At 50.3% G+C, this 14,944-nt stretch overlaps 2 protein-coding genes across 2 annotated transcripts; one reads left to right on the forward strand and one right to left on the reverse strand.

Moving 5' to 3' along the window:
• The first annotated feature begins 882 nt into the window (after window positions 1-882).
• On the forward strand, window positions 883-5,671 carry MYOZ3 (myozenin 3). The gene is given in 6 exon segments (XM_071443383.1): window positions 883-1,473; window positions 1,777-1,940; window positions 2,179-2,253; window positions 2,353-2,500; window positions 2,780-2,951; window positions 5,438-5,671. Coding segments are annotated over 6 exon segments (870 nt in total). The 5' UTR covers window positions 883-1,325; the 3' UTR covers window positions 5,601-5,671.
• A 1,847-nt stretch (window positions 5,672-7,518) lies between these two features.
• On the reverse strand, window positions 7,519-14,937 carry RBM22 (RNA binding motif protein 22). The gene is made up of 11 exons (XM_071443382.1): window positions 14,793-14,937; window positions 13,987-14,040; window positions 13,081-13,110; window positions 11,866-11,998; window positions 11,509-11,609; window positions 11,169-11,341; window positions 10,436-10,636; window positions 9,788-9,952; window positions 9,286-9,374; window positions 8,652-8,783; window positions 7,519-7,963 (listed from the first exon to the last, which is right to left on the reverse strand). The coding sequence occupies exons 1-11, from the start codon at window positions 14,844-14,846 to the stop codon at window positions 7,833-7,835; spliced, it is 1,263 nt and encodes a 420-aa protein (XP_071299483.1). The 5' UTR covers window positions 14,847-14,937; the 3' UTR covers window positions 7,519-7,832.
• Between the last annotated feature and the right edge of the window lie 7 nt (window positions 14,938-14,944).

Below are 14,944 nucleotides of genomic sequence, written 5' to 3' on the forward strand. Positions count from 1 at the left end.
CACATGGCACATGGCCACCTCCTGCTGCTGCTACATGTCCCCAGGGGTCAGCTCCATGCCAGGTGACAGTGTCTGCACCCGTGTGGGTCAGCCCTGCTTCACGCTGGGTTGTGGCGTCCTGGTCCCCAAGGGTCAGAGCCCTGCTCCATGCCAGGATTATGGCATCCTCATCCCTGTGAGTCAGACCTGTTCCACGCTGGGGCGATGGCATCGCAGTCCCCAAGGGTCACAGCCCTGCTCCGCCCCCTTTCTCAGCCAGAAATAACTTCTGTCCCGTGGCTGGACCTTGGCATCTGGGCTGGAGCCCAGCACGGCTTGGGGCGAGCAGCAGGAGCCCGAGGGTGCCGGGAAGGGCCAGCAGAGGCCACCGGGTGCTGGTGGCTGCACTTTGGCTTCAGCCTCACTCCCACCACAGCAGGAGAAGCAGCTTCAGTGCCCCAGAAGCATCTGGGGTATCCCCTGGCCAGGTAGGGAAGGTGAGGCCCCACATGGGGGTCAGCAGGTGGGTGGGTGCACAGGGCTTGGGGATGTCCTTGGAAAAGGGGACAGCACCACTGTGGGGGTCAGGGTACCGTCTCCCTGGAGGGGGGCAGAGGGAAGGATGGGGTGCAGGTCCCTGGCTCGTTGTGTGGGTGGTCAATGCTGAGCTCAGAGCTGGCAGGGAGCTGTGCCAGGCACCCCAGCCCCACAGGAACCCCAGCACTGCAGGGCCCTCAGGGGAAGCTGCCCTGCATCAGCCCGAGCTGAGGGGTGCCAGAGGCACCAAACAGGGTGGAACAGCACCTGGGGAGCCGAGTGTCCCAGCAGCACAGGAGGGCTCTGCTGCAGGTGGGCAGCTCAGGGGGCTCACACTGGAGCTGGTTTCCAGTCACCTCTCCACATTGGAGCAACCCAGCTGAGTGGTGCCATGACTCTTGCTGCTGGCTGGGCTCACCAGCTCCCTGCAGGTTCAGGGCTGCAGCTCCTGCACCCCGGGAGCCAGCAGCTGAAAATAGCTCTGCTAAGGCGGAGGTGCTGGGGGGGCAGTAGCCAGGGCCCCTGCCCGGCCAGCACCTGCTGCTCCGAGGGCACTTGGGGCACAAGGACAACAGCTCTCTGTGGGCAAAGACAGGGACAAGGACAGTTTCTGCCCTAAAGAAAGGTAGAGAGGAAAAAGGACAGGCAGGGGCTGAGGGGCAGTGTGATTTGAACATTCTCTATGTCTGTTGAAGGCGACAGAGAGTGGTGCAAGGAGATGCTATGGGGTGATGCTGAACAGGGGAGATGCTTGGGGATGATGCTGAACAGGAGAGTTGCTCAGTTGAATCCCAGCATCTCTCTGGGGCATGCCTGGGGCTGACATGTGCCCATGTTTGGTGTCACTCCTGGAGTGCCTTTCTCTTCCAGCCTGACAGGATCCATCCTCCTCCCACAGAGCTGCTCCAGGAGCACAGCAGCAAGTGATGGCCATCATGAGACCGGGCCCTGAAGATGGTAAGGGGGTGCAAGTGTGTCACCAGCCCCAGGACAGTGCTGCCTTCCCTGCCTAGGGGCCAGACCCAGCTCTGGTTGAGGCCTCTTGCCCTGTTTTTGCTGGAACAGTCCATGCACAGGGTGGGAGAGGCTGCTTGAACCTCTGGAGCTCCCTGGCAATTCCTCACACTGAGGAAACGCCAGTCCCTGGGGTGGGCAAATGGCCCAGCCACAGAACACAGACCCCAAGGAGGGGATGCACAGTCTGTGCTGCCTTGGGGGTCCCCAACCCTGCAGCATCCTCAGCTGTAGCTGCTCTCTCAGCCTCCTCAGAGCCCCAGCTGGACCTGGGGAAGAAGATGAGCACAACACAGGACCTGATGATCGAGGAGCTCTCCCTGCCCCACAACCGCGGCTCCCGGCTCTTCCAGCAGCGCCAGAAGCGCGTGCAGCGCTTTGTCTTTGAGCATCCCAGTGGCTCCAGGCAGGTGGGTCTGAGGGCAGCCCTTCCCTGGCCCTTGCAGCCTTTCCAGGGAAGGAATTCCTGATTCCTGGCAGGGTCAGTGCTCTATCTGCAGGGCAGCCATGCTTGGCTGTCTGCTATGCAGAGGTGAGAGATGTCCTGGTGGGCTGGGCATGGAGATGGGCAAACATGGGGTTCAACATCCACCAAAGAGGAGGGGGATGGTGCTGATCCCCTCTGCACCCACTCACTGTCTCCTGCAGCTCCCAGGGCAAGGGGCAGGCGGCTCCCACCACACTGGGAAAGGTGGTCCAGAAGGAACAGTGAATGAACAGATGGTGAGTAGATGGAGGAAACTCTGAGGTGCTTTCAACCACCCTGAGTCCCAGCTGGGGCAGGGGGAGCTCCCCTGTGCCTGTTAACTCTCCCTTCCACAGGCAGGTGAGAATGCTGGGGGCCAGGAGAATTATCACTCCGAGCTCCATGTAGCAGCATCACCCCAAGGTGGCCCCCCAGAAGTACCCAAGAAGTCAGAGAAGGTCTTGCATATGAGCAAAGTGCTGAACCCCAGTGCCCTGGCCCCAGGTAAGTCAAAGCTTCCTGCACCTGAACCCAGCTTTGCTGTGATTTCAGAAACATGGGGCTGGAGGCAGTGAGCTGCTGCTTGCTCAGGGGTCTGCCCAACCTCCCCCAGAGATTTTATATGTACAAAAAAAAAAAAAAAAAAAAGTATATATATGTTGCAGATACTCATTCCTGCCCCAGTAACAGGCTGTGGCCATGCAGAGGCCAGGTTGTTCCCAGCCCCCTGCCTCAGCCTGCCTGTGGCCCCTGCAGCAGCCCACACTGTCTCTCCCTGCACAGGGTACTCAAGTCCCCTCAAAGAAATCCCCCATGAGAAGTTCAATGCCACTGCCATCCCCAAGGGCTATCGGTCCCCATGGCAGGAGCTCTTTGGTGACAGGGACAATGCCGTGTACAGCAAGAACCCGCCGCCCATGAGACCCCCTGCGTGGGACTTCAGGAGCTTCAACAGGTAACAGGGGCAGACACCACCAGCCACAACAGCCCTTGGCCAAGCCCTTTGGCCTCAAGGAGCACCCACCATCCTGCCAGGGAAAGGCAACCATTGATGCCCTCTTTATAGCCCAGAAGGGCACAGTAAGGGCTCAGGATGCTCTTTTCCTACTCAGGAGCTCCTCTGTGGCTCCCTGCAAAGGTTCCTGCCTCCAGCAGCTCTCCCCCAGATCTCCTCTCAGCTTCACTACTGGGCTCACACAGCCTTAAGCAGCTTGACCTCACTTGGTAACCTCAGGGATGAAATTTGGGAGGACCAATTCTTACAAACGTGGCCCTGGAGTAGGAATCACTCCTGTTCCCAGCTGGGCACAGCTCTGAGCTGGGTGGAGGAATGACACAGTGCCAAGTCTCTTTCCTAATTTCCTTAAGGTATTCAAGCAGCTGCTGGAAGCAGTGGGGGTATAAGGTTAATCTTCCCACAGAGTGCTAAGAGGTCACCAGATTCCTTCCAAACACCTGCTTGAGCCCAAAGCCTCCAGGCCAGGGGGTTTCTGGTGGCTCAGCCTGGCAAGCTCCCTGCCCTGTGGCTGCTTCTGGTGGAGCACAGCTGGTGCCCCCTCACACCTCCAAATTGCACTGGGGTCAAGGGTGGGACCCTGGAGCAGACTGCCAAGAGAGATCTCCTTTCTGGAAAGGAGTTTAGTGGGGATCCAGGAGCTGGAGATCTGCTGGTAGCAAAGCATCAGCAGCCCATGGCAGAATAAGGAGAACTGAAGTTTTAAGCTGAACATCATCCCAGGGAATCAACAAAAAGAGTCCTGGCTGTCCTCCTCCCTGAAAGCCCCTGTGATGAGGATGGAATTACATTGGCTTTGGTGGCCTGGCTAAAGTCACCTTCCAGAAGTCAAGTTCCCACTGGAGTTTCCCCCTGGGACACAGCACTGGTCTCCACAGACCATGTGCCAACAGCAGCAGCAGCATCTCCCCTGCACCCGCCCCAGGGCTGGATTGGAGGCATGCTGTGCTTTCAGCACTTGGCAGAAGGGGCTGTGGGGGACCACAACCCCTCCTTGTGGGAAAAGCCATCCTAAAGGGCAGAGATGAGCCTGGCCACCACCGTCCCTTTGCTGCTCTCCTCCCCCTCAGCCCTGGGGCTTTGCCCTGTGGCTCTCCTTGAGGAGTTTGAGCCAAGGAGGTGCTGTAGGGGGAGAACAAGGAGCTGCTCCAGACACTCGGCTCTTTTCTTTCAACATTTTGCCATGTTTCTGCCTCAGGATTTATTTATGGACAGGGACTGAAGCAAGGGCATGTTTCTGAATAATACTCTACCCTGTACCATTTCTCCCCTCTCACACACTGCCTTTCTATTTTAAGTCTTCAACTGTAATTTAATACAGATGGATGCTAATTTAACTCCAAGCCTCTTGCCACCTCCTCTAATTCTTCAGTGAGGCAGAAAGATTCAGAAAGCCAATCTGCTTTTAACTGGGCTTTTCACAATTTTCCAAGCTTTTAAATCACTTCTCAGTTCAAATACCAAGCCACAGAGAAACAAACTTTTTGGAATAAGCTGGCTATCGAAAAGCCAGTGGTCTTGCCTAAGGCTAGCTGAATCCCAGCACAGCTCTCATGGGTCACAGAGCAAGGGCAAGTCCACCATCTCCACAACAACTGCGTTTAAGCAGGCTGATTTATCCACAATTTAAAATATTCAGACGGATGCAAAAACCTGGGCCACCTTGCTATGATGTGCTGCTTTAAGAGAGAGTGAAAACCGAGCTTTGACAAAGACTCTCTTTTCCCAAAAGAAAGTTCCTAGAACAAACTTGTCTCATTTGCCTTTCCCCTCTTATTGCAAAACAGTGCCACGTTATTCATGTTCTAGCTGTGCTTCCCAAAGCAAACATTCCCAGTTTTGCCTCACTGATAACTCAGCCCCCATGTGCTGCTCCAAAACCAACATTCTTGGTTTTTTGGGGGCTGGCACACTCTTCCCCAGTCCCTTTCCACATTTCTCCAGAAAGAGATGACAGCTCTTGCCCCCACACTGCTCCTCCTGTTAGTCATTGTTCAGGAGTGGTCCCAAAAGGCAGGATGGAGGCAGAGCCAATAGAGCTGCATGTGCTGGTGTGATCCTGAGCAGTGCTGTCAGCCCCAGCCCTCTGCAGGACACAGGACATGCAGATGAGGCACTCTCAAGACCAGGGGTTTGTCACTGTCACCGGTCTCTGAGTCCAAGCCCTTCCACGTGCAGAACACTTCCCCCAACATCCAGGCATCAAACCTCACTCTGCAGGCTTGAGTTGAGGTGGGCTCTGTACCAGAGAACCACCCTACTGGGCTGGCAGGGCTCTAACAGTGTGCTGGGGAGGAAGAGGAGGGTTAGGCAATGCAACAATGCTACATTGTGCTGGGCTCAGTAAATCCAAACTTGTTTTTTCCAACACCTTCACAACATGCCCAGCCTCTCCTTGTGACTGTGTGCTTCTCCTTGTGCTGCAGGACCCCAGCCCCATTTGACAGGGCGTTGGTTGGTGAGCTGTTCTCCTTGCCCACTGTAGAGCTGGATAACCTGAGTGTGCTGGAGGTGATTTCCCACAGGCCCAACTTCAACAGGGTGGCCCAAGGCTGGGTGCGGATCCTGCCGGAGAGCGAAGAGCTGTAGGACGTGCATTCCCTTCCCCGTGGCCATGGATGGATCCCTCACTGGACTCAGACACGCTCACAGGGGAGGGGAGGGAGGGCAGGTGTCCTTCATGGGAGCTCAGCTGGTGGGCTTGGGTCAGCATCTTTGAGTGGGGTTTGAATGAGCTCGAGTGTGGGACCATTCTGAGCTCCCCTTGCAGTCAGTGCCAAGCCAACCAGCCAAGTCCTCGCTGTTAATCCAGCGGATCCCCGCAAGCACCCGTACAAAACATCCCGTACAGCCTGTCCTCTTCCCTGCCTCATGGAAAACAGCAGCACACCAGCTGCAACACCCCAAAGCTGCCTCACTGCATCCTCACTGGCACACAAGACCTGCTTGGACAGAGAGTGCCTTTGCAGAGAAATTCCATCTTCAGGACAACTCTGCATCGGTCATTCCAGTCAGGACGCAGAGAGGAGGTGATAATGGGAGAGCAGTAGCAAAACAAGTTACTTGAGGCACTGGCATGTTTAAAGCAGCTACCTTGAGCTTGGCTGGACAACAAGAACAAATGAAGGAGTGGGAATCTACCTGTTTACCAACACAGCACAGCCACAATAGAGGGGAGAGGAATGCTGGGAATTGGAAACTTGTGCTCTGTTTTCCAGAAGCTACTGGCTAGCACTTGGCAGCTATTTCCCCCTTCCTACTGCTCTTTGCATGTCTCGCTTGAACATCTAATCCAGGCTCTCTGAGTGACTTATGACAGATTTGCTTCCTGTAGTTGGTCAATGATCAGGCCCTGCAGAACCACACCAGTGTGAGGATGCTGCTGGGGTGTTCTGGTAACTTCCACACCAGTGGGAAGGAAAAGCAGCACGGCCGTACCTCCAGAGCAGGCACAGGCTTCCCTGGGAACGTGAAAATCAGCAATGAGGATCCAACTACACCAACATTTCCAGCAGTGACACACAGTGGGACATGCAGATAACAACAGCCTACAGTCACCAGAATACCTGGGGAACCCCATTCACAAAAACCTCTGACTCAACACAGGCTTCCTTCAATTGCTTTTGTCAGGTTCTTAACGTTACCCTTTCTTATACTCCCAAAAGCACCAGGATAAAAGTTCCTTTTTCCACCACTGTGGTTAAATGGGGTAAGTAAACATTGTGGTAAAAATGCAGTTAGCAGCTGCCTCATTTGTGAAGTTTGTAACGCTGTGCAGAGCAAACCCCACGCAGGGATTCTGCTGCCACAACATATCATTCAGGTGGGAAGCTTTCATTACTCTGTTTCCCACAGAACCAGGAGGGGGCAAGCAAATGGAAAGAAAAATGGTTTGTTCCTTAGAAACAATAAATCTGTGATGCTTAACTGCTGCCCTGTTCCAATTCCGTTTCTCTCCTCTTTGTCCAGCATCTGCAGAATCTAGGCACCCCGGGTAACTGGCTGGAAATAATAAATAAATTGGGATGATGTGAAGCCTCCTGCATGCCAAATCTGTTAAAGCACTCACAGGTCCTGGCTACAGACACTCTGGACCAGAGCAGTGCAAATGCCACAGCCCTCTCTCATCCTCCAGCATGTCCAACACCACCCTGGGTGAGCTCTCCCCTGACAAAAACAGAACTAATTACCCACACCCAAAGCCCAGCTCTTTCTCCAGAGAAAGCCAGCCTGTGGTGCCACAAATGCTACACCTCTTCTGCTTTGTTTTCTTATCTTTTTTTAATCAAGAAGTCAGGAAAAAAGAGGGAGGAAAATTCTGTATAGTGGTAAGGCCAAGCCATGGGTTTGGCAGGTCTGATGAACTCGTTTTTCAACTCTTATTCAGTCCTGGTTTAATACCTCATTAGAATAATACATCATTAGTTATCTGACAGAAAAGTGTCTCTGGTTACATTTTAACAGTCCATAACATTCCGACTGAGGATATCAAATGGCTTGAAAAGGGTTTGGTTTTGTTTTTCCAGAAGTTTATTTCAAAAGTGTGCCAATGGGATACACAGATAGCACTGTAATTCTGGTACCCCAGACCCACAGACCTCTGACAGCCCTTCTGTCTGTCCCCCACCCACCCCCCACACTAACAGAAAGACCTGGAACATATCAAGAACCCGATTATAAGTGGAGACACGGAGCTGAGCTTGCCCTGTGGCTGCAAGCAGGGAAATAAGGCATCTCTAGCTCACCCACAGCTCAACATATGGTGCTACCATGGTAACTAGAAAATAACATTTACTTCAAGGATGAGGGTGGCAGGACGTGCTAGGGGCTGCTGTGCTTTCCTGCGTGGGCACCCATCCTCTGGGGATCCTGGGATGGGTAGTGGATGGGGCCTGGGGCTCTCATGAAGGGAGGTGGGGGCCCCATGGCGTGGAACATGTGTGGTCCAAAACCTGCAGAAACAAAAGTTGGCAGCTTCAGGCAAAGCAACAAAAACCTGATGTGTGTGTACTGCTGCTTCAAAGTGCTGACACCACAGCTGGCTGACAGCTGTGCCCCACAAATGTGCACATCTCCCATCTCCCTGAACTCCTGCCCCTCTTTTCAGTACAACTGGGGCCAATCCCTACCCAACACACATCCTTACAAATAAAAGCTGGTAGGGGGACTGGGCAGGTGTCTCTAATATCCATCTAAATCCTTTCTACTCAACCACAGAGCAGAGCAAATGCATCTGTGAGAGTCCAAAATTCCATTAAAAAGAAAAAAAAAGTATCTCTGGATAGATATATAGAGAGCCAAGGACATGCCAGCATTCAACCATCTGCAAAATTACCCTTTGAAGTTTGGGTTAATGTGGCATTTACACAGCCAGCAAAAGCACTGAGTAGGTCTCAGTACCAGTAACAGTGATCTCCAACATGCCTGGGAATTTGCAAGCAAATACCAACCACAACAGGCAGCTCAGTTTAATTAAACTGTGCTGACAGCTCAGTTTAGCTCATCCGTTTACACTGTGTGATCAGGGACGAGGAAAATCAGCTCAGGGCATGCATCAGTAGTGCAGCATGGCCTGGCAGGGAGGAAGAGACTGTCTAACACTGAATTTCACAGCCCCTCTTGAGGGGGAAGCACAGGTACCTGGAGGCGGCGGTGGAGCGATGCCAGGAGGAGGTGGCAGGGCAATGTTCACCACAGCTGAAGGGCCACTTGGAGGTAGATTGAAGTAATTTGCAGAAGCCTCCTCTTCTGCAGCTGGAGGAGGGGGGAGGGCTGCAGAAAAAGTACATATGGTTATGAAAATCTCTCAGGCAAGACAAGCAGAGGTGTCTGCCTTCAGAGATGGAGCACAACACACGTTTTTCACAAGGGCAAACTCTTGCTACTATTGCATGTATGAACTGGAGTGAGAAGCTGAACTCCCCTGAATTCCCAGTCACCAAATTCCTCCATCTGAAACCAGCTTTGCTTTGTCCATCATACAACACTCACTGGACATTAAAAGCGTGGGTTGCAAGTATCTGTGAGCTAAGTAAGTTGAAGTCAGCTTTAACTTTTCACTCATCACATAAAGAGCTCTCTTTTCATCAAGGATCTGTTGACAAAGCTCATCTCCCATCCAGCTGGATCTGCTGCAAACCTACTGTAACTGCTCTGGGCTCACCACAGCCTCTAACATCCTGAACTGTAACTGCTCCTGGAAGTTTAACTTCCAGTCTCACTCATGGAAGTGGGTCAGCATTAAGTGTTTCAGAGATGGATACAACTCCCTTACCTCCAGGAAGTCCTGGAACTGGCTCCAGCTTTATCCCCGATTCTGTAGTGCCTTCCTTGTCCTTTTCTTTTCCTCTTGCTGCCTGGGACCTGAAAAACAAACAAAAGTTTGAGAACAAGGATGAGAAAAGCAGGCTAAGGAGATATTTACACCAGAGTGGCTTCACATTATCTATTCCAGATCCGTTTCTTCAGGGCAAAGATGAAAAACTCACAGAACATCAGACAGATGGTACCAAGTTTGCAAACAGTGTTTACAGGAGATAGACTAGGAGCAAAGCTACCAAAACTCATCCATAATCCTCAGCCAAGAAATCTCCTATGCTACTTGTGTCATCTCCAAGCCAGATCCCATTATAAAAAAAAAAACCCAAAATACAAGAGGACCCCAACTATTTACCAAACAAGTATCAACTTCTGCATAATACCCAATCCTGCCAGTCAAGTCTGTAAACTGAGAGAAGAACTTACAAATCCTCCAGGCTTCCTTCCCCAACCCTTACCTTCCCCATTTGACGTTGAGCCTGCGGCCGTTGACGATGAGTTTGTTGAAGGATTTCTCAGCAGCCACCTCTGCAGCCTGCCTGGTGGCAAACTGGATGAAAGCACATTGCTGCCTCTGCACCACCGTGATCGTCCGGATCTCCCCAAACTGGTAGAAGTGATTTCTGTACAGGACCAAAAAAAATTATTATGATTCCCCACTCCTCCTACTCACAGGGTACAGAGCAGGTGAGATAGGCATGCTCAGAAATTTATCTTCTCCATTTCCAGTTCAAACTAATCATTAGAAATCAATAATCAGTTAATCATAACTGGCCCTCCATGCAATTATGGAGCAATTAAAGCTCTGCAGCAGCTTCTCTCAGTAGCTAGCTAGAGGATACAGGAACTCCTTGTAAAGAAAGAGTTCCACAGTATCCCCAACAGCACAAAGGGATGACTCATCTTAAAAGAGATAAATTTTAATCAAAGCATTTGAAACGTTCCTTCTTGTTCTCCAAAAAGCTGGTACTCCTCTGCACTTGCCCACCAACCAGTTCCCCATTAAAAAAAACCTGAAATCCAGATTTATTTTTGTTCCTCACTTGAAGAGCCATTATCAAAGTGTCAAACAAAAAGGCAAGGGCAATACAGATTCACAAACACACCTGAGATCTGATTCAGTGATGGTATCTCCAAGCCCTCCAACATACAGTGTAGTAATAGTCTTGTCTTCAGGAGGATCTAGACGAGGCATGGTTGATGCTCGTTTCAGAAGTTTGTCAGCCACAGGATCATTAATTCCATAGTAACGATCCTTGATGTTCTGGTCAGCCAGAGGATCATCTGGATCTGTAGGTTTCTCATGTCTAAGGTGCAGCAAACAAAGCACTTTATAACATCAGGGATGACTGAATGGATTAAAATTACTGTAGCTGCCAGTTTCCCTTCTCAAAGCCTCGGGTCAATTATATCCTTAACCCTGTTCACATAAACATGCCAAAATGGAACAAAGCCCTGAAGACTTCAACTGCAGCCAGGACTGCGTCAAGTTCTGAATGAATGGTGCTTCTGACAGCTCAACACTCAGCACTACAAAACACAAGAGCTGGGTTTGAAACAGCCTCTTGTTCAAATACAAAGATCTCTGCTTGAGGGGACTGACGCCACAAAGGGAAAAAATTGACTACACAAGAGAAGAGCTGCAGTCACTGCTTTGGCAAAGGACACAGCCAACTTCTCACAAACCAACTTGCCACCACAGAGATTCATTTGCTGGCACTGGATGCAAGTGTTGCCTTGACCCAAATCACTGTAGTGTCTCCTGCCCACTGCAGCATCTCCAAGGGAAGCTGCATCTGACCATGGTGAAGAGATGGACTGTCCAAGCTGTGTCTGTACCTGTAGGGACACTCCTCTCCTCTCTTGCACTCTCCTTTTACCCAGAAGGAACAGATGTGAGGACGGTTGCGTTTGTAGTATGGAGTGGTTCGGGCCAGCTTCAGCAGCATGTCACTGGTAGAAGTAGCTTTTCCTAGTGCACCAACTGGTCTGGTGCCATCAGAATTGGCTATCTAAAAGCAGGCAGAACACAAATAATTATGAATGTATCAGCACTGAACACTAATGCACAGAATAAGAGCAAGCAAGTGGTTTTAAGAGAAGCTAGGTCACTGCTGCCCTTTCCTCCCCCCACACACACAGGCACCCAAAAAGCATAATCATGGCTGGCTACACTCACCTCTCGCTCCATGTTCTGGGTGTAGTACTCCTTGTTGACGTCAGATTTAGGCATTTCATCCTTAAGGGAGAGTCCTGCATCCCGGACTTGGATAGGCAAACCTAAAATGAAACAAAAAACCCCAACCAATCCATATGAAGAATAAGCTGAAAGAGCAGAAATAGTGATTTCTGCAATCTGCACTGACCAGAGGTAAATCATCTGCTGCTCAGGGAAAACACTTTGCCCTGAAGAGACAAGAGCTGTTCTTCTCAAAGACTGTGCAGTGCCAATAACATGCACACATTCAAAGTGATTTCGTCAGCTCCCATTTCAGAGGGCAGCTCCCTGTCCCGGATGAGGTTTTTGGGTACACACCATATTCCAGGTCGAGCAGGCAGGTCTGACAGACATTCTTCAGCTTGCTGCAGGTCTGGCACACTTCTGTCTTCTTGAAGCGCATCCGCACGCCGGGGCACCAGCGGAACACCGTGAAGGGCCTGGCACAAATCTGGGACACAAAGGTGGCACTTGGTTCACCCTGCACACAGCTACTGTCTGCTTCTGGCATGGAAACACACTCCAAACTCATCCAGCTTCTCCAGACCATAAATACAACTTCTTTGTCCTAAAGCTAAGACTCAGAGCTCAGGAAAAACGCATTTCTAATTGGGGTTTTATTTTGATAGGAATAAGTGTTAGGGAAGCTGGTTTGTTTTTTGGGGGTTTTTTTGTTTGTTTTTTGGTTTTTTGTTTTTTTTTTGGTTGCTGTTTTTCTTTTTATTTATTGCATTTATTTATTTATTTATTTATTTATTTAAATGCAGATCTACTCAAAGATACATAAATTCTCTTTGATTCCAGGTGATGTCAGTGTGGAGCTTCTAGAGATGAATTACAACGACGGGTAGATCAGGCACCAGCACAGCAGCAACCTGGAGGAGGTTATGAGAGCTTTGGTGCAGAAGAGTGATGCTCCCTCTTATCTCATGGAATGATGCATCTGCTTCCTCTGCAGGCACAGCTTGAGTACACAATACAATCTCAGTATGTGCAGACTCCAAATTATACCTTTTCTCCACCTCAGATGAAAACTGATAAAAGGGCAAAAACCTTTAATTTTCTCAGTCCAGGCAACTCTGAGCATTTCTTGCTCTTGGAAATAAGTGTGGCTTATTTCTTGGACAGCCAACACAAATCATCAAATAGCCATGAATAACATACAGTAAAACCCAAACTCCAGGTATTTTGCACTTCTCAGTAAAAATAAGAAACTCACCCAAGAAAACATGTATCATTTAAAATCCTGCAATAACTTCACATATAGTACAATAGTATTTGCAAAACCTCATTCTAATAAACATGAAGATTTGTTTACACAGACTCGGATTTGCTCAATAATTTTACTATTTTAGAACTAACTCTGTCTAACAAGCACAGTAGACCGACCTAAAAATTTAAATAGTTACATAAATATTTTAAGTTAACCCAGATAAGCACTCTTCTGAAGCTGACAGTTTTTAATCATTAAAATGGATTGTTCCTAGATCTGCACCAATTTTGACAATATTTCTTCAAAACACACAAACATACCTTGCATTCTTTTCCATATTTTTCTTTGGTCTGAAATATAAAAATAAAACATGAAACATATAATTGATATGATAACACAGTAGGTTTTTTCATATTTATGCTTCATTTAGACTCACTCATCCCTACGTATTTGGCTTACTCCTTGGAAAGTAAGCAGGACAAAAAATATAAATCCTAAATACTTTCAATACACTTTTGGTTTAAAAACTTTCAAGTCACAGAGCACTTTAAGTCCCACCTCCTGTACTGATGAAAGGTGAGAATGAAAAGGAACATTATCAGCTCTTTTTAAGGAAAGATGATATTACATTAAATAACCCATGGAAACAAACAGGTTTTGAAATATCCCCTATAGTAACATTAGGGTTATAAGAACAAACCAATCTCTCAGAAAATTTGTGCAACATGAATGTGGAGGAGATAATGTCAATGTAGGTCATGGGCAACCAGGCCAGGCAGAGAAAAGCAACAGAACGTGGGGTGACTCACCCTGCACAGAGCAAACCTAGGCAAACAAACAGGAATTTAAACTACCTTCATAAATCACCTTTAACTTAATTTTAGAGGTGCATGTTTGTCACAATTTAGAAATTGCACTAATTAGAATTTGAGCAGTTCACAGCTCTCCATGTTGGACCTTGTCAATACTAAAATTTCATTTTCTACCATTTCCTGCACTCCAGACACTGGACTGGATCATCTTCTCTTCTCTGTGATTGATTTGTTCTTAAATCACACCCCTAACTGTGATATTACACACCAACAACAGCTGGAACCAGATCCTGTTGTGCAGAACCAGCTGTTCAGCACCTCCTCCTGTACCCAGCCCTATTTCAGTCCCCAAACCCACAGTTTTAGGGCCACCACAGAGAGAGGGAAGGGCTGCAGTGCCCAACAGGCACCTACCATCCGAATGTAGGGATTTTCTCCAAGACACGTCTGGCACAGGATAGGGAAGTCCTGAATCGAGCAAGAAGAAAATTAGGAATTTGTAACAAGCTCTGCCATCACAACAGTATTCAAGTCACACTCTGAAAAATTATCTAGTTTAACTCATCAGACAAATTAAAAAATGCAAATGGATTCAGAGACACTGGGAGACCTGCAAGCCACGACCCTGGCCCAAATTACTACAGAATCATAATCTGGTCGCTATTGGAGTTTGGAATAAAACTTAGAATAACCGAATAAAAAGTGTATTCTTGAGAAAAATCGTATTCTTGCGTTGTGAACCTGTCAGTGCCCGGACTGCAGCAGGTGACACCGCCCCCGTTATCCCTCAGCAGCGATTGTCTGCACTGGGCCCACTCTGGGGAGGCTTCAGCTGGAAGGGACGCGGCCAGGGGCACCCGAGAGGCCCAGCTCAGCCCCGCAGCTGCTCCAGCCCCTCACGGCGGCGCGGGGGAAGGAGCGGCGGGCAGCTCGTTCCCTTTGGGCCGCAGGAAGAGCCGGGGAACCGCGGCACATCCCCCCGGGGCGGCTCAGCCGCAGGTGGCGGGTCCCCAGGGAAAGCAGCGGGTCCCCAGGGAAAGCAGCGGGTCCCCAGGGAGGGCAGCGCGTCCCAGGGCAGGTCCCAGCCCCGGGGCCGCCGCCCCGCACTCCGCCCGCCTCGCGGCCTTGCCGCCCCCCGCGCTCCCGCGGCGGAGCAGGGCCCCGCCGGCCCAGGCCCGCCCCTCCCGGCTGCCCCGGCCCCTCGCGGCCGCCCCGCTCACCGCATCCTCCCAGTTCTGCCGGTTGTAGGTGTTGGAGCCCAGCGATGTGGACATGGCGGCCCCACTCCGCTACCGGCAGGCGGCGGCCGGAAGTGACGCCACTTCCACCAGCGCCGTGACGGAAAAGGCGGGCTGCGCGAGCGGTGACGTCA

This window comes from Agelaius tricolor, unplaced genomic scaffold, assembly GCF_023055355.1.
Source record: "Agelaius tricolor isolate 1412-34295 unplaced genomic scaffold, bAgeTri1.0.p SCAF_18, whole genome shotgun sequence".
Taxonomy (NCBI): Eukaryota; Metazoa; Chordata; class Aves; order Passeriformes; family Icteridae; genus Agelaius; species Agelaius tricolor.

Bases quoted from the DNA above. Each gene is read 5' to 3' on its own strand.
- RBM22 (XM_071443382.1), bottom strand. From the start codon at position 14,846: ATGTCCACATCGCTGGGCTCCAACACCTACAACCGGCAGAACTGGGAG. The intron at 11,999-13,080 runs GTATGTTTGTGT...TTTGTGTCCCAG, and splicing joins AATATGGAAAAGAATGCAAG to ATTTGTGCCAGGCCCTTCAC. The intron at 9,375-9,787 runs GTAAGGGTTGGG...TTTGTTTTTCAG, and splicing joins CTCAACGTCAAATGGGGAAG to GTCCCAGGCAGCAAGAGGAA.